Source organism: Serinus canaria, chromosome 1 (assembly GCF_022539315.1).
Source record: "Serinus canaria isolate serCan28SL12 chromosome 1, serCan2020, whole genome shotgun sequence".
In the NCBI taxonomy this organism is placed as follows: Eukaryota; Metazoa; Chordata; class Aves; order Passeriformes; family Fringillidae; genus Serinus; species Serinus canaria.
Window position 1 is genome coordinate 28,137,997 of NC_066313.1, and position 18,924 is coordinate 28,156,920.

Here is an 18,924-nt window from a genome sequence, read left to right on the forward strand (position 1 = left end):
AGTAAGGCTTCTAATTTGAACAATGATATCTGTACAACAGAGGTAGCTATTTGAACTAGACTGCTAATGCCCCTTTTTCCAAAATAAATCCCAGGATGGTGTTTTCATTAATTTATGAGGCTTACTGTATGCTTCTGGATCACAACCATGAATGGTTTTGTTCACGTGCCCAAGCTTTGTATCCACCAGGAAAGAAGTGACCTTTGCTTTCAAACTAAGCAAACCCTTTCATATTGGGTTATATTCATGAATACTCAGTACTTCAATGAGCTGGTGATTTCCTTAAAAATAATGGACTGAAGGATGCTTAGCTGGCAGAAGACTTAACTTTTTCTCCCTCCCTTGTACGTGACAATACTTTGCTCAATGTAGCCATTATGCTTTTAACTTGCTGGCTGAAACATTCATTGTTGCAACTCCTCCCGCCTCTTGGCTGATGGAGGAAAATCAATTTTGATCCCTGAGAAGCAAGTGCAAGTCTCCAACTTCACACACCAATGTGTACAATTGCAGCTGAAACTGAATCCATATTAAATCACCATTCCAGGCATTTTACATTTATGCTGAGACCTTAAGAGGTTAGAACAGACATGATTTACTGTTTTTAACTGGAGAAATGGGACAGAACTTCCTTGAAATGAAAAAAGCACTTTGTCAAATGAAGTTTACACAAAGCAAATGAGATTTATGGTGACAATGAAAACATACTTTAAAAATTAACCTTCAGCTTTTTGCAAAACAAGAATTACAACAGAATGCAACAATCCAGCCACTGCAGGATTTTAATGCTACAATAATTCTGGTCTTCCTTAAAGGGCAACAATTCTGCCCTTTCTTAGATAACCCGGTTCAAAGCACATTAGAATAGCAAGTCTGAGCAATTAGCAGCCAAACTACAGCAACCAGGTAGCAATAAAGCTATAGAAAGCATGTGCATTTCCCAATAGACACAAGTTTAACACTGAAAATATTCCAAGCAGGTATGAGAGAGAGGGAGGGGAGGAGAGAACTTACAGTACTGCTTCAAAGATGCACTATACACATAATGCAGCAGTACAGGATACACTAACAGATGAAGGCAACTGAAAAGGCAGTACTCACCCAAAATATTAAATTGAAAAGGAACATCATGTATTTCAAACAACACAGGCAGCCTCTTGCCATGTTGCACTTCTTAAATTCTAAAAGGAAAACAAAGGATAGATCCAGGTAAAAGACCACGTATTTGCTGCCTTTGGGTGCACTGTATTTTTCACTTTTTACGCCAGTTCCAGTCCCAGCGCCGGTCCCGGTTCCGACCCCAGTGTGGCTCTGTGTGCGTGATCCAGTTGTACCATAGAAAGCTCCTGCAGTAAAACCTCGACCAAATTGCCTCCCTGAGGTAGAAGGTTTAGCAAAATCTGAGTCTTTGCTATCCAAAGATGGACTCCGGTGAATTGAAGAATCCTCACTACTTGACTTCTCCATGATCTCTCTTTTCACAGTTGTCAGATTTAATGTATAGCATCTCTCAGCATTAAATGCAGTGCCTTGCAAATGCCACAGTGCGCTAAGAGCTGTCTGTGTTTTGCTTCTCTTTTTCTTCGTACATAAATCAGATAATCACTGCAGAATTTATTCACTGCATTGTTGCTGGATTTATTTTTTATAGCAATGTAGGCTGAACTCTGTCTGTCTGAAGCATGGATTTATACATTAATATCTCATGCAAGAGCACACTCATGATTTATCTTGATGAATCAGTTATGCAGAACTTTGATTTTTATTAAAAAGAGCCATAAGCTCTTTCTCTGCACTCCTAGTCTACAGTCCTCTAATCTATAGGCAGCAGATGGTCCTTGCATCCATTTCCAAAAAGCTTCTGCAGTACACCTGGGAGACTCTCCTCGAGCCGGAGCACTTTCCTTGCTCTCAGCTTCCCTCTCTGTGTCTCTCTGACTCTCTCTCACACGCTGTCTTTTTTCTTTCCACCCATTTGCAGTGTCTCATTCAGTAACCCGCTACCGGAGCGCACTCTGTGTTTCACTGCTGTTGCCGTGAAATCATCAGCAACTGCAACCACTGGGCATTTCCCACAGAAATCCCTGACCTAACTATCGAGTAATAAATCCGCCCTCCTGCTCGCCCCTCCCCTCTGCTTTCCATCGGGCCAGTTAGCAGAAGCCTTCTCCTCCAGGACACGCCTCCATGACATAATATCTTTAATAGGATTAGAATTACTCTTGACTATACAAGTGCACAACAGAAAATCTCTTTAAATGTCAAGTACTGTTTAGCTGTTTATGCGCTAGAACCGTTAGGCAGTGATATTCCTTTGATGCACAAAAATACAGAAAAAGTATGGGTTAGACAGACAGGTGCTAACCTCTCTCTGCTCATTAACAGTCACTTACATTTTTTTCTGGCTTAAACAAATCCCACGGGACAAGCAATGGGAATGGGCTAGCACCCAGCTCACACTGCTTAGGCACACATCTCAGCTGTACGTGCACATAACGCAGCACCATCACCTGTGATATAATTAACCAGACAGAGCTGCTGCCTCTTTCGAGGTCATCATTCAATTCTTAAAACTCCTGAAATGTAAGGGGATCTGAGCCTGCAGCTCTTTACACGCTATTTAACAAGTACATCAGAGATTGTTGTTGTGCACAGCAATAAGCCATCTTACATCACAGGTCGTCTGTGAACTAGAAACACTGACCCACATGCCACATTTCTTTTCCACAGAGGAGTGCAACACGCCTGCTAGGACTCTGAAACAGGGAGGGCACGACTGTGCACGTGTGCCTGCGCATATGCATGCCAGTGCCTGGAGGGAAGGAAGAGAAGCACTTCAGGTCACTACTCCCCATACTTCCAAATTTGTCATTTTGTCACAAGCACAAAAGCAGCACACCGATGGTGCAAAGTGCTATGGCAGATTTAAAATGCAGGTTATTCTTTTCTTTCTGTAAGAAGGAGTAGGAGGCCACTGTGAAGGAAATACGGCTATTTATTTTGCTATATAAAAGCAAAATTCTATGCAATTTCCAACTGACCCCTCCACATGCTCATTAAAATGCACGGTTACCTCTAGTATCTTTGAAAAAAGACAATGTAACATTCTTTCAATCTTACATCTCTATGGCCAAAAGCCTCTAAGGATTCTGTAACTTTTATGTAACAACATCAGAATCAACACCCTAAAGCAGTGCTGTACCTTTTTTGACAGCCTTTTTCTGCTAAAAGATCCCTCCACCAATAAAGCGCATTAAACACCCAGTATTTGAATGTGTAATATCTCTCTCACCTTTTCTGCTCTAAAATAAGATTTTGACAACAGGCAGGTCCAAGCCCATATCAACAATGTTTGTTCACTTTGCTTTTCAAAAGTAATTTCAAAGCTCCCTGCATCAGATGTGTCCGTCAAAAAGACGACTGCAGGATGACTGCTCAGCACTGTGTGTGACAACAGAAAAAGCTACACACAAAACTCCCAAGTAAAAAAAAATAAATTAGCCTTGACCAAAGTAGAATGGGGATTTCTGTACATGTCTACAGTGCACGTACAAACTTCACCATAAGCAGTCATCGAGAAGCAACCTTCTCAGCAAAACACACGGAAGCAACTTGCAGGTCACAGCCAGGTACCTGCCTCAAACACCAGAGCCTGCAGGATAACTCACACTGGAACACAAGGCAAATGTCTGAGTATGAATTTAGAAGACTCAAAAAACTCTTCTGTTTGAAATTCACTGACTGAAAGTGTAAAGTTGTACCACTGCAAACCAATGCTGCAGCTAGATATTTTCAGCGGTTTTCACTTGTCATACAAAACTGAGCTCTCAGCCAAAAAATTGTGAGAACACACAAGTACTTTAAAGCATCTTTAGCTTTTTAGTTTTTCCACCCTTGGGTTTGCCATAAAATTTACACTGACTGAGACTAGCTACAGAAAAAAAAATTGCTGTGCACTTGTGAAAATTAGCACAATATAAATATTTGCCTTCCTATTGAAAGTATATGACAAAAATAATTAATCCGCCCTCCTCAAGGTTAAACAAATTAAAAGAATATTCTGTAATAAGCAAAAAAAAAAAAATTCACAAATACTCTCATAGTTTGTAAATAGTGGAAACTTTCTCCTGGTGGTTAGGAAAAATAAAAGCAAACCAACTATACCTCCAACCTTTTTTTTTTCAAGTTTTCATTATTACAACTTAATGAAGTCTTCCAGTTTTCTATTTTTACCTCCAAATACTGCAAAATACTGGTTTACTGCACCATTACCTCTAATGTACCTTCCATTAAGAGATCTCCATGACTGGTCTACAGCACAGTTTGTACTTCAGAACAGTCCCAACCAAAGACACACTTAAAGTCAACAGACAGCTGAAAAATCCAGACCTGAGCAACAAGCAGTGGGGAAAACACGGCTCCAGATCAGCCTTTCCTCCTGCTGTGTAGCAAGAAAACATATGACTCTCTTATGGTTATGCTGTGGCCACCAGGGAGACTTTACAAGCCTCAGTAACCTTCAGCCACTCGAATTTGCAGCCACGGAGTATCTTTGCAGATTAGAAGCCACTTCCTGCTGCTGCAACTCCAACTCAGTGCTCAGGTACTCAGTTAATAAACCACACAGGGCTGCTTACTTGCTGAAAAAATAAATGGTGAAAAAGCTGTAAGCAGTCCATCCAGCTGTGTTTTGACCAGTCATTGCACTCAACTCTGCCTCTGACTGAGACTTCAGCAGAAGGTGTTGCTGCATGGCAACAGCACCTTTCAGGGTCCCCTCAACAGTGCAACCTCAGCATGAGGACAAACACATTTTTCTTCACTACAGATCTTACCTCTGTTTAGTAATCAGGGCATGAAAAACATTCAAAAGCTCACTCTGTACTTCATTAATGTTTGATTACTGAATCACAGAATTTTGTTGCTGAGTGATGCCTTCACATCAAGAAAATAATTTCAGTCCCACGTGTATATGCCTGGGACAAGGCAATAAACAATCCTTTGCATTTAAATGGCTCTTCCAAATATTAAGGCTAAAAATTTAGGCAACTTTCAGGTAACAGGTATGAAAATCAATGTCATGATTCAATTAATGGGTGTAGCCAAAAAATGGAAAGGAAGAGTATTATTAATATGGTCAAAAAGCACAGGCGGGCTCTCCTACGGAAACTGATTTATTTGGTTCCCTCCTGGGAACAGTCCACCATAGTCCCCAGAGCACACATCCCAGCATCTTCATTTCTTTGTGACTTTCACAAATTATTCATTCTTTTTTCTCATCCTGTAGTTTAATCTCACCAGAACCCCAGTGCCAATTACACCCAGCTACAGTGCTCCTGAAGCCCTCTTTGTTTGTTTCTGCCCTCCTCAGCTGTTTTTGCACAACTGGCTTGAGGAATCGTGCTGCAAAACAGCAAAAGCTGACCAATTTATAAACATATTTACAAACACAGATTTTAAAATACATAATACAGATATAAAAGGTACATCAGCAATATAGAAAAAAATGAACTTTTTTCCCTCCTTTTAAAAGTCTCAAATCAATTTTACTTGACATTCCCCTTCAGTGAGATTGCTGACCCAGTGAGAGGGAGAGGGATTACAACAGGAAAGAACAGGAAAAAATACTGAAGGCTGAGCAAAAATATCTTAGGTTTTTTTCATGTCTCCCATGATTCCTGAAAATGAAATATGAAACTCTATGGATTTTTAAAAAGGAAAAACTCCAGTCACCATGGTACACAAGCCATTTTACAGCTTATTATATATTTTATCTTGCAATTTCTATTAGGTAGGATAATGCTACTGTCACTATTTTAAATATGGAGAACTCGAGGACCAAGCTGTTTGCTGAGGATGAATAGGAAACTGCTGGCAGAGAAGCAAACTAAATCTGTGCCTCACACATCCTCAGCAAGCTCACTAACCACTGCACCATTCTCAAATTAATTATTTTTCAAATCACGGGTTTTAGTAACGCTGCCACATGACTTCAGAACAATACTGAGCCCTGCAGAGAGATGTACAAATGCATATGCAAGTGTTGGAAGGACATGGTTCCTAAATTCAGTCTTTTCTTTCAAATTATATTGACCAGGAACTCAATTTTACAAGCCTTCCTCAGGGTACATTAGATAGGCAAAGAACAGAGATTGCTGAGTATAAACTCAGTGACTACATCTTTCCAGTCACTGCTCTGTATCCTGGAAGTCCATGAGAAGGAGATAAGCAACAAAAGTTGAAAATAATAGCTTACAACTGACATAAAGTTGCATACAGCTAAAAGCTCAGATTACAAAAAACAAAACACCAAACCAACAATGATTGTGGAATAAGCTTAAAGGGAAAAGGATGTCCAAAGAATAGAAATGAAATTAGGATCACATGAGAGACAAAACCATGGAGTTCTGAGGTCTTCCATGCTCCTGGTTCCATGCCAAAAAGTTTACAGACCCCTGCAAGTTAAAATGCCTGGAGTTCTGAGGTGTTCCAATGCTGCAGAATTTATAACCAAAAACTTGGATGCTCTGATGGTTGAAAGGCACATCCTGGGGCCTGCCAAACTCCAGCTTGGATGCTGTAAATCCAAAGTATTCTGCCAGCCATGGGATTGGACAAAACAAGGTAGATTTCAAGGACAACTTTGAGTGGTAGACAAGTTTTGAAATCTGCCTGTGTTTTTTAGAAGCAAATAGCCCAAGCCATACCTAACCTATGACATACTTTCATTTTCCACTAAGAAAAATATTCCATTAGAAAGCAGACAGAACTACTTTAACTTCAGTTTTGGAGTCTCCCATCACTGATCATAGCTTCACACATTATTTAGAGCCTATATGTACAGCTTGTTTGATACAAATGCTAAAAAAGAATCACTACCAAGTGTTCAGAGAAGAGTGGAACACACACTTAGTTTCCCTACCAGCATGAGGAGCAGCCATTTCTCTTACGGTCAGAAAACCACCATTTCCTTTGGCACTTAGGGGACAGACAGCTGATGGAGGGAGAGATTGCATTCATTAAGAAACAGGCTTACTCACAGCTGGTGCCTGTGACCTGACCAGCAAACAACCCCAATGCTTGTGAGGTGCAACAACCTCATGCCCCTCTCTCTTCACATTCTAGCACAACCAAAAGCATCCAAAAGGCATCACCCGATCCTCAATTCCTCCTGCAGAAGAAAGCCACCTCCAGAGGCCAGGTAAAAGGATCTGGGATAAGTAGATATGCATACAGCATAAGCTGGAAGGAAAATGAGGATGCTCAGATGGATTTTCAGAGGCTGAACTCCATGTTCTGGGACTCCACCTAGTATTGGCATAGCTGAAGAAAAAGGAGGCCTTGCAGAGAGACAGGAGTGAGAAGGATGCAGGAGTGTGAAGGAGCACTCCTGAGGAGGCATTGAGTTTGAGATCTGTGGGTAAAGAATCTTTTCTTACAGATACCGGAATTGAGTGTCTAGGCACCTCAATCCAACACCCACCTCCATTAGTCCTGAATTTACCAAGAGAAATTATACTTCTTGACATTGTTATTGGAAAGGAAATGAATTAATTGTTTCTATGAAAAAGACAAGAGCACAGCAGCTCCTGGTTGCCTCTGATGAGTAACACTCCTTGCCTCCCCAGGGTAAAGAGGTAAAAAAAGGCAAAATCTCTTTGAATGGCCTAAATTAATACTTACTAGTTATATTAATATATCCCAGTGAGACAAGTTTATCCTTCTAATATGGAGTTCTCACTGACTGGATGACCAAGAAAACAAGATCCTGTTGTAAGACTTTCCACAAATGCCAAACATTTGGTGTCATTTGTTCCCTGGGATTTCCACTAAAAATAATTTACTGGTAATATTGTGCATGTGGCTGAGAGTTCTCATTTAGGATTTCACACCAGGGACAGAATGAGATTCTGTCTCCAAACTGTATAGAGGAATTAGCAGTAAATCATGTCAGGAACCTTAACCCACTGTGGTCAATTACAGATGATGAGGTGATATGCTAATGCACAGGAGATGTGGGGCATGCAGATTAAAATGCAATATGAGGTCCAAAAGCTAAGAAATTTTGATTATGTCACACCTTCAGTGTGTTGTCCCAGTTGTCCTTTGGGGGCCCCCAGATTGAGCAAAAAGAATGTCTGAGTTTCCAAAGTGACAGAAAAATAGAAGAGAAAATGGAAATCCTGCTACCAACGTTTAAGCTTTAAATCAAAACATTTGCAATATATACAGGGATCTTTTGGGGTTTGGTTTTCACTTCACAAACATAATGACATATGTTAGATCTGAAAGAAGCACTGTAAATATTATGTTAGAATACAATTCACCATTGTTAGTTTCACTTTTAAGAACTAAAATCCAGGGAGTCTATTTATGGTTTGTTTCTAAGAATCCTGGAAATCAGAGTCTCCTTGGGCTTGGCAGAGTACATACGTAGAGCAAGTCAACCCATACCACAATCTAATCTCCAAACAGAAAGACAGACATTAACAAAAACAAAGACCTGGGTTTTTTTCCTGAAGTCCTAAAACTATCTTACCAGTTCTCCCTCTAGCAGGTGAGAGAAAATAGGAAATATGAGGGCAAAAAGAACAGCATATGCCCAAGCAGATAGGCCTATCTTACCAGGGAGCAAAGCTTTACAGATGCTTTGGAACAGACTGTTTATGACTTTTAGCTTAAGAATCTGTATCCCTTTTAATTACAGGGTGTTTATCTCATCTTCCATAACAATGAATATATTTTTTCATCTCCATCAACAGTTAATCCTTAATTCTGCTGAGAACTTAACCTCAATATTTTAGGGCAGTGAGTTCCACAGACATGCATCATGTTAAAAAAACCCAGCATCTTCCTCTTATTCACTATCATAATTAGGCTTTCCAGCTCTATCCTCTGTCTGGATATTCATCCTCATCCCATAATTCATTAGTTTGTAATCCTCTATTACACTGTATGTGATTGTCCTCCATTAAGCTAAGCACTTTTCAGCATGTCATGTTATTGAAAATTCTCTGACTCCCTAATAATTTCAGTTACCCATCGTAGGGCTTCTTTCTAATTGAGCTATGTTTCCACCATAATCTTTCCCAATCTGCTGATGAAAAGATCTCCTATTTAAAGGACAAGAGTCAAGGTTCAGATTCAAAATAGATTTAATCAATTCTGTTTCTATCAACACCTTATCTTTATGAAAGTGAAGTTACTCAGATTCAATAGACATTTTCCCATAATCCCCATTCTGCTTTTCTATTTCAGATTCAAAATTTGGCTCTGAAAATGTTGAACTTCTCCAAGCTTAAGATGTGGTACAAACTGCTGTGTCCATCCAACACACCCATTAAAAAAAAAGGTGTATGCAGAGAATTGTTTTTTACTTTGCATACAGAGAAAATAAGATTGAGGGCCCAGAAAGCTGCCAGCCAGAGGCAGGAGGGCAGCCTCATCACATCCCAAACACCACTGTGTGAGGAAACACCACAAAACAGATCTCCAAAACCATGCTTTAAAAATTAAAGACCAAAAAAAGAAAGCAGGGGCGAGGAACTGAGAAGAATTCTTCTTATTTAACACCTATTTTTTTCAGAGGTAAAGTACATGATCTGAGTGCTTCTCTTCCACTCCCACTTTAAAAGACAGTTTAGGTTTTTACATCTCCTATATTGACTACAGATTAAAGAAAGCTAGCAAATAGCCAAAGGTTTCTGCCCATCATGAGAGATGATATCCTTTTGTCCTCTTGGATGGTGCAGCAGGATTTCATTAATACAATAACTCTTCTAACTGTGTCCAACATGTACAAGTCTCTTGAACAAAATCAGGTGGATTTTCTCTAACATCTGTTCCAAAGAGGCTATCTTTCACTAGCAGTCTGCTGTTTTGAATTAACTGACAGCTGGTGTCTATGTATTAGCAGAACTATTAAACTTAAAAACCAACAAATTGAAAAAACCCTCATACAAATGGCTCCATGTGAAGAAAGAACCAAGAGAATGATGTAAGCATTCCTTTTTGAAAGGCAGCACACATCTCTGAAACCTGCTCAGTTATGCCATGAAGGAACATTTCTAAGCACATTCCTTTCACAATTGAATGAATTCCTTCATTGCTAAAATATTCATTTTTTGGCACTTAAACACAAACAGGTGTCATTCCATGAATGGGGACATTTAAAACCACTGTGTCAGGGCTGGCAGAGACCCAGATGTCTTCAATGGGCAGCCACTCATCACCACCCCCAGCCTCCAACCTCAGACTCACTGGAAGTGGCAGACTGAATGCCTGACTGCAGCATCATCACCTCACATGTCTGTGAGTTATCAAAAGGCTGTCTTCCAGCAGCATTTCTAAGCAAAACCCAATCCCATGTCCCACCTCCAGGTCAAAGAGGGACAGCTTCCAGAGAGGAGTCACAGCACCAAATGAATTAAGTATCTGCCCAGAGCCAGTGGCCTCACAGATGAAGCTGGCATGGGAGAGGGCTGACTTCATGTCACAGTACCAGGTTCCCCTCTGCTGGGCCCCCAGTGCGACTCTGGGCAGAAATTTCTGGAAACAAGGGTGGGGGTCTAGTCTCTAAAGCCATTCAGTCCTCAGTCTACTCCTGGCCCTCCCTGACCACAGTCTACCAACTGCGACACCAAGTTACATAGCCCAACAATTCCTATTACACAGCTCCTCTTTTCTTTGAAGGCAGATGTTTCTGAATTCATAAGAAACAGATTTTGAGTAATTCAAGGTAACTGGATCATACCTAAACTGTCATTAACAGCACTTCTCAAGTTCTGATCGAAGCACTGCAGAACAGCCACATTCCATCTTGCTGATTTGGGCTGGGCTCGTTTCTATGGCTTTCAACAAACTTCCACAACACCTAGCCTGAGCAAAGTTCACAGTCTCCTTCCTGTTTTGAAGCTCTTTAAATTTATAAAAATAGTCACATGTGACCATCTGCATCTGCCCTTGCAGTAAAGCTTATTTATCTTCACAAAGAAGTTTCTAGCACGTTGTATGGCAACGCTGTAGGATGTGGTCAACTTCAACATTTAAAATAGGATGTGCCTGTAACGTAGCAGTCATGCAATTAATGCTTTTTGCTTTGCCAACAACAGAGTCAGATTTAAATCCCAAGAGCAGGCAGATATTTTAGCCACCCTACTCATCTCACAAGAACGAGGCTAAATGGTTCTCATCTATTCTGCAAGAGATACAGGAAAGGGTGTAATAATGAAAACAAGGTAACCCTCTTACTATAATCCAGCAGGTTTATGTAACGCTGCTGCTCTTCATGAGCTTTGTGATTGGTGTCAGCTCTTGTTGTAAGGGTGTGAGAGATTTAAAATGACAAAGGAGGAAAAGAAAGAAAAGGGAGGGAAAAACCAGTTTGACATGACCCTGCCTGTCAAGTCACAAAAAGCTATCCAGCAGTTCAATTCCCTGACTTACAGTGGGAGCTACTTAACTTTTTACAGTACATTCATTAACAAGCTTTTGTAAAAGCAGACGTATAATGGGAAAACATGATTTTTATGACCTTATCTGCATTATGGAGGACTCATTTACACTTGGAGAGATTGCTGTGTGCTAGCTGCAATACCAGGCATTCAGATCCTAATATGGGGTGTAAAGAATGGATGCAAGCATGTTTGACTCTTTCCCAAAAGCCAAGCCCACATTCACTTCATTTTGAAAAAGTTTAATTGTATCATCAGTGTCTCTCAGAGATGAGAAAACCAAGATAGATACCCTTGATGATCAGTCAGAAACTAAGAATGTTCCAAAAATTCCTCATAGAGGCATCTGAAAGGCAAAAAAAAAAAAAAAAAAAAAGGTCTTTTGTAGGGGAAAACTATTTGTGTCATTCAGTCTGCTCTGATCTACTTAGGTGTGCCACAAGTATGCAGCAGCTATTGTATGAAATATCAGTTGGCCTTTAGAAACTGCACTTCATAAATTCATCACAGGCTGATATCTTCCATTTACAAATTAATTGGGATGCTGGCATTTTATTTCAGAAACAACCAACACGATGTTTCATGCTCTGCTCTGCAGACTGGTTCAGGGAAATCTATCAAAAATACATGGCCATAAATGCTTAGCAAATGGTGTGCATCCAGATGGGGTTTTAAACAACATGAATGAAACTAAAGGCTTGCAAAATGCAGTGTCTTTTTAGGGTAGACAGCTTTAGTTTGGGTCCAAATATGCCTTGCAGGAGCCAAATTTGATGCCCATAGCAAGAATATGTATATGATCTTTCTCTCTTCTCTCCTAAATGTCCAAGTCTAGAGTAATTTTAAATCTAAACTAATTTACTGAAAAGGTTTTCCAAATTTCTTCCCTTCAGGAGAGCAAGCTAATACTAAATCTGCAATAATATTATCCACTGGTAATGTTTTGTTTGCTTTTCTTGTTTTAACTCTACAATCACCATGTCTATAAAACAGATACATGCAGGTGTGGAATCAATGCCCCCAAAATGAAAAATTCCCTGGATTTTATCCAGCTAATGAGTTATACTCGTGTGTTATTTTTGTCATATACTAATTCCTCATGTTGCACTTGTCCCTTTCCTGCCAAATATTGCTCAGAAGTAACAGAAATTCTCTCAAGCCACCCAGACAGTTTTCAGAAGAGTTTTATGAACTCATCATCTCATCCCATACCTGAAACACAACTTTTCTAAATTGAGCATATCTCACTCCTCTCCTCCCCCACCTCTGTGCCAATGGTTTTATTACAGGCCTGTCTTGTATACGGCTTCGTGTTTGTATTCCAACAGCATGGAAGCTGTTATATTAAACGTTTATCAGTAATGGGGTTCCTCCCTTCTACCAGCTGAAGCAAAGAAATTTGGTAGATACAATCATGAAAAGATTCTGTAGCTTTGTCACTTCCAGAAGAAACACAGTACTTGAAATACACAGGATTCCAACCAAACCTGACTGCATGAGCTGCACTCTGAAATCCCATGTTTCTAGTATTCCAAGGATTGGTAAATTAAGTCATCTCAGTTCCCTGGTTTTTTTTCTTTTGAATCAACTCAAATGCTTTCTGCCCTGTACACTGAAAACAGTTTTGGAAATTGTAATATGGTAAGTTAAAAAAAGAAGAAAAAACTTCTTCTCACTCCCTGAGAGGTGCACCACTGGAAACAAGGCTGAAAGGGAACAAAAAGCAACAAAACCTTAATTAACAGAATCAAGACTTTTGGATCTCTGAACATACAAAGGGAACAGAGCTGATTAGTTGCAAGGTGCAGTTTCTCTTTACAGGTAATATTTTTCCAAGCAGAATGATGCTTTGCACCTGTCCTGTAATTAGATGCCAGGCTTGTGTATTATGCTGAAAGAAAAAAAAAAAAAAAGACTAAGAAAATGTCTTGATCATTTCAAAGTTCAGTGCCTCCCAAAGGGTGCCTATAGCTGTTCTATAGCAGTTTAGCTCCATTTATACAGGCATCTCACTTTTGTCCCTACCTACTCCATCTGCTGTGTTTGTCTCTATCAAATATCAACGATATCTGAAAGATTAAATCAATACCAAGCTGTAGGCAGGAAGCGGGGAGTGGGGAATAATGAATTCTTCCCTAAAAACTGATCCCTAACAAATTGTTCCCAGGCACCAGAGCCTTCAAAATGTCTATCACAGAATCTTCATGTATTTTAAGCATCCTTCATATTAAGGATCCAGTTATTTTTATTTTAATATAAGGAACAAATGCTCAGAAGCCAAATAATCCAAAACAGATTTCTACAGATTTTCTCTCAAGCACTGAAAAGAAAACCCTCAGACTACTGAAGGCCTGACATGGTAGACTGCTACAAAGTTCTGTCAACCAGATTCCCTCTCAGATTTCACAGGCTGGTCACCAGTAGCTCTTATGCATAATCTCTAAACCACATTTTTAAAGCAACCAAGGATCCTTCAAAATGAAAAAACAGATACACATTTTTGACACACATCTCTCAATACTGTGAAAACTTAAAGCATTGACTTCTGTTATAGAAGAGAATAGGTATGTGCTTAGGGACAGAATTCTAAATTAAGATACCCTCAAGAGATGCTATCTGATGTTTTAAAATAAAACTTCCACCTCAAAAAATGTTAATATTAGAGCTTAAGGCAGACATTAAGGTCACGACAGATGTGCTCCCTAACATGTACAACACTCTCACTTTCCATAAGGCAAATAAATGCCTTTCAGTAACTAAAAAGCAGTTACAGAAGACTGTGGTACTTTGTTCACAAGCATGCATGTTGGCAAGTCAAGCAATAGAAAGAGGTTGCTCAGGAGAGAAGTTGACCTGGATATAAGTGAAAAAAATTCAGTGGGAGAGCAATTAAACAGTGGAACAGACTGCTTAGAGAGATGTTAGAATCTCCCTTACTGGAAATATTCAAGACTCAGCTTGACAGGAGCCTGCCTAACCTGAACTGGGGCCCTGCTTTCAATAGAAGGTTGCACCATGTGCTCTCCAGCATCTCCTTTCATCCTAAACTTTGCTGAGATTCTAACATTTTGTTCTAAGATCCAAAACTCAGACTGTGAAAGACTGACACTGAACCTCTTAGAGTAGTAGTGACTTGAACTACAGTTGCACACAGTGAAAAACTGGCAAACTGAAATTGCAATCCCACTGATGACTAGGGGAAAAAAGAGATGCTTCTTCTCAGTAGCTAGATTTGACAAATTAGGAACATCCTCATCCTAGCAATTGAGTATCTGCAGATCATAAAGCCTGTCTTATCTGTGTGACTTAATTTGGTAGTTATGCCTTCAAATCAGTTACTACTGTCTTTTTTTAATAGCCAAAATTTCTTCTTTAGCAGAAGAAACAACACAACAAATTCCAGTCTTTCCCATCACCATGCCCTGCTTTTTTTTTCCCCCTACTGGAGTGTGAATTCCATACAAGAGTGCATTTGTCAGAATGAAGGACCTTCCCCAAGGAAAGGAATGTAATTCATTTGCAAAAAGCAAGGATTAGTAATTATTTAAAGGCAATCCATCTGCCCCTAGAGATGCACTGGCCACACAGATGAAGGGCTGGTTTAATCTCTTCAAGAGTAAATTTCTGTAAGATCCCAAATTAAACTCTTTACACAGGAGAAGAAAGATTGATGCTTGAGCGCAGAGATGGTGGAGTTTCTTTTGGTGTTGCCACTATGTCATGAGAGTGGAAAGCTGTTTAAAGACAGCTTTTGACCCGACAAGCTGGTACAGTTTTAGATGCATCCATTTAAACAAAAAGAAAAAAAAAAAAAGGTAAAATGGTGCCACATCTGGCCATATACCCCAATGACTGCTTTATTGTTAAAGCTTTTAACAGTTGTGGACAGTCTTGCCATGGAGCTGACCCCCACTAGATGTTTCAGTCTGCATCAGACATACATGGTGCGTTATTTTCCTTGGGATTTTGAAGGATTATTAGTCATATTGTCTCTAACCTTTTTGAAATGAACTGTTCTAAGGGCAAACATTAGCATATGAAAACATTTGCTCGCAGTGTTTTGCTTCCTTTGCTGTGCTATATCACAAGGAGCATAATGTATGAAGGTAAACAAATATGGTTTTGATCCTCGGGTGCTAATAATGCTAAAGAGCTATTTTGATGGAACTGCTGAAAGAGCTAAAATATTTTTAACTTCCCTACTTCCAGTACTCATGTAACTATAAAACACAATTAATTTTGATGATGAAGTTAGAGAATCCTAGGCACACACTTCCAAAGTGTTGTACATTCCTTTCAATCTTACAGAATCTAAAGGATTTTTATACCCTGACATGATTTATCTTTTTGAGGCTCATCTGGGTAGCCATGCTGGCTGTCAACAGGATTTCTTCCCATAGCAAGTGACCATATTCTATGTTAAAGTAGCATTGTCTGCTGTAACTCCAAGGTTAAAACTTGGTACAGCTGAAATACCCAGGATACCATTCCTATGGATTTAAAAAGTAATAAGCAATTCTACTGCTCCTAACAGATCAGATACCCTTGAGATTTTTAGAAGTGCTATTTCAGCGTGTCAGTACAGTTAAGTAGACACATAAGGCTGCTACAAGAATTAAAGAGGATGAACATGGAGAAAATTAGATTAATTTTTTTTTTAAGCTCCAAAAGAGATAGGGACACTGATAAACTTCAGTCATTTAGTGGTCAATTCTAGTTTATCCTGGCAGCCTCTGTCTCCACACTTAATAAAAAATATTTCCCTCTTAGCTATAAATGAAGTTGCAACATGGCAACAGTAACAGATCCTGGCAACTCTTCCTGCCCCAAATCATGTAACTTTTTCTCACTCTGGATTTCTAAGGAAGTAAGATTTATGCATCCAGACTGTCTTCAGTGAAACCTGAGGGAAGGGAGCAGGCAGGGTGCTGAACAAGCCCTGGAAACCCAAGCCAAGGCTCAGCAGCATGTGTTTGGAGTATCAATAGCAGCAAGGCAGAGCAGTGTGCGAGCCTGACCCGGAGCTTGCGTGAAGGATGGGCACACACACGGCTGGGTTCACATTCTGCACAGCCTCTCACCCTGCACAGCCCTGTCACAGGGGCACAGGGGGGATCCTGCAGTCTGGGCAGGGCACAAGGGGAGGAAGGGAGAGGTCTGTAATGAGCTCAACCATCCAAAAAAAAAAAAATCAGAACTCATTCATCCTGCTCTTGGCAGAATTTTAAACAGTATTAGACAGAACTGAAGCTGGGCAGTCACACCTTCAGTGTGTGGAGTAGCCCCAAGCACACATCACAACAGCAGCAGAAAGTGAATTTCTGCTCAGTGTACTCTGCCCTTCAAGCCCCATGACCTGGGCAAGGGCTTTAAAGTGGCCCTGCACACAGGCAGGAGCAAGGCTGAGTGTGCTGCTCGAAAGGGGTTCTAGCACCACAGCTGCCATTTTCAGCACCACAGACTGGCCTCTCTTTTCAATACTTCTCTCCCCACTTTGGTTTAGGATATGTGCTCCAGATAGCGCATATTCTCCTGATTTCACAGTTCTCCAAGTTTAATATAATTTTATTTTCTCTTTATGTGTCTAAACCCATCGCCCTCTTATTTTTCTGCTCTGAGGCTCACAATTCCCAGTTTGTTTTCAAAGCTCATTAAGAGAATTTTCTCTCTCCCTCTGTCATATCATTAACAGAAATGTTACAAAACTCCAGTCTAACTCCCAACCTACATAACCACTGCACTACTGCTGATAATCAGCTCCTGTTTATATTTCACCCAACTTTTTTCTTCCTACCCAAGCGAATTTCAATTAATCTTCATGTTAGAAAGTAAACATATACCTACTTCCCTCTTGATTCCCTAAAATCATTAATTTTGCAATTCTATCAAAAAAAGCAATTACATTGTCTGGCAAGATTTATTCTTTATGAACTCATGTTGTTATTGCTTACAATTCTGTCACCATGCAGACTCTGAGTTTGCATCCTCTTTTAATATCATGCCCATTATTTTACCACTGGTTATACTTTCAGGACAGTAATTGCTAAGAAAAACCTTGGCTTTCTTTTGAAGGTCAACATTATAGTTTCCAGTCCTCACTCATACTGACATTTCATTTTAGCTACCATCTCACAAAAACAGTAATCACACAATAGTGGCACAGCAAGAAAGCTCACCAAACACAAACTATTTAAACTGAGGGGTAAGAAAGAGGGAAAACTCAACCTTTTTTTTCACATACTCCCTCTGTCACTCTTTAACATTAAATGAAATTTTAACAGTCAGCCTCCTGCTGCAATAAAACATTCAGGGATACTGTTCAGACTTGCAGAATGATGCAGGGTAAAAGGGACCCCTTGAGATTACCTAGTCCAACCCCATGGTCAAAGCAAAGCAAGCTTCAAAGCTGTATCATATTACTTAAGACCTTGTCCAGCAGAATTTGGAGAACTTCCAAGGCTGGTGATTCCACAGCTTCCTAGAGCAACCTCTTCCCACAGCAGCACCCCCAGGAAAAACTTTTTTCCTCATCTCCATTTGGGACTTACAGAGGCACCAATCATGATCACTGGCTCTTCGCCTCCCTGAGGATTTCTGAGAAGAACCTGACTGTCTTCTCTACTACAATACCTAAGTAAAGTAAGGTTATGAAAATCAGCAGCTACCTACATCTTCTCAACAGCATGTGCTCCAGACCCTTCAGAATCTCCTTGTGGCCCTTCACTGCATTTGTTTGCCAGCATCAACCTGGTACTGGGAAGACCAGCCCTGGGTACAGCCTGGTGTGGCCTCGTGAGCACTGAGCATCAGGAAACAGAGATAATCTCTTCCCCATTGCTATTGTAAGGCATCTGACTGCATTTTCTCAATCTCAGTTTTCCAGGTTTTCTTGCAGAGGCAGCTTTGAATATTGACTGTCCTTGCACTCTATGCAGAGGATTTCTAATCGCAAGGAAAATCCAACCTTTGAATCGATGCATTCAGTGAAGCTGGTCTTTAATAAACCAAATTGCAGAATTTGGACTTGATCTCTACACTTTTAACCAGTTTTCTACCATCAACCAAGCAACAACAGAGCAGAGTGAAAAGCAGCTTGATAAAGTGGGTAACACATGAAGGAGAAAACGTTTGACCAAAGCCTTGTATTTGTACCCCAGTGCTAGAGAAGCAAAGACAGCGCAGTGGCAGACAGGGTCATCAGCACCCAGTGAGGAAAAGGTGACTTGCAAGTCTCAAAAGTGGAAACAGCTGCCAAGGAGAGTGACAGAGAGATGGGCTGCCACAAACAGGCCAGGTAAGAAAAAATAGACAGGAATGCAGACCTGGAATTTCCTAGGAATGCAAATAACTGCATTATTTGGACAAAATATTCCAAAAACCAATAGTGTAAGGTGCAATCAGTGTTGCTATGCCTGAGGGAAAGCAGCACAAGAGGCAGAAAAGGGCAGGGCAGACAGCAGCACCCAGCTGT

General features: G+C 40.2%; 1 protein-coding gene across 6 annotated transcripts in view; it reads right to left on the reverse strand.

Annotated features, from left to right (window-relative positions):
- TSPAN9 (tetraspanin 9) overlaps positions 1–18,924 on the reverse strand; it is a 168,796-nt gene that overhangs the window by 90,623 nt on the left and 59,249 nt on the right. For 5 of the 6 annotated variants that reach the window (XM_018908289.3, XM_018908287.3, XM_018908284.3 and 2 more), the window contains one exon: positions 1,102–1,181. The exons of the other annotated variant lie outside the window; for it this stretch is intronic. In XM_018908289.3, coding sequence (XP_018763834.2) covers positions 1,102–1,164 — 63 coding nt within the window. In that variant the 5' untranslated portion in view covers positions 1,165–1,181. The remainder of the gene's footprint in view (positions 1–1,101; positions 1,182–18,924) is intronic. 6 annotated transcript variants of the gene reach the window in all.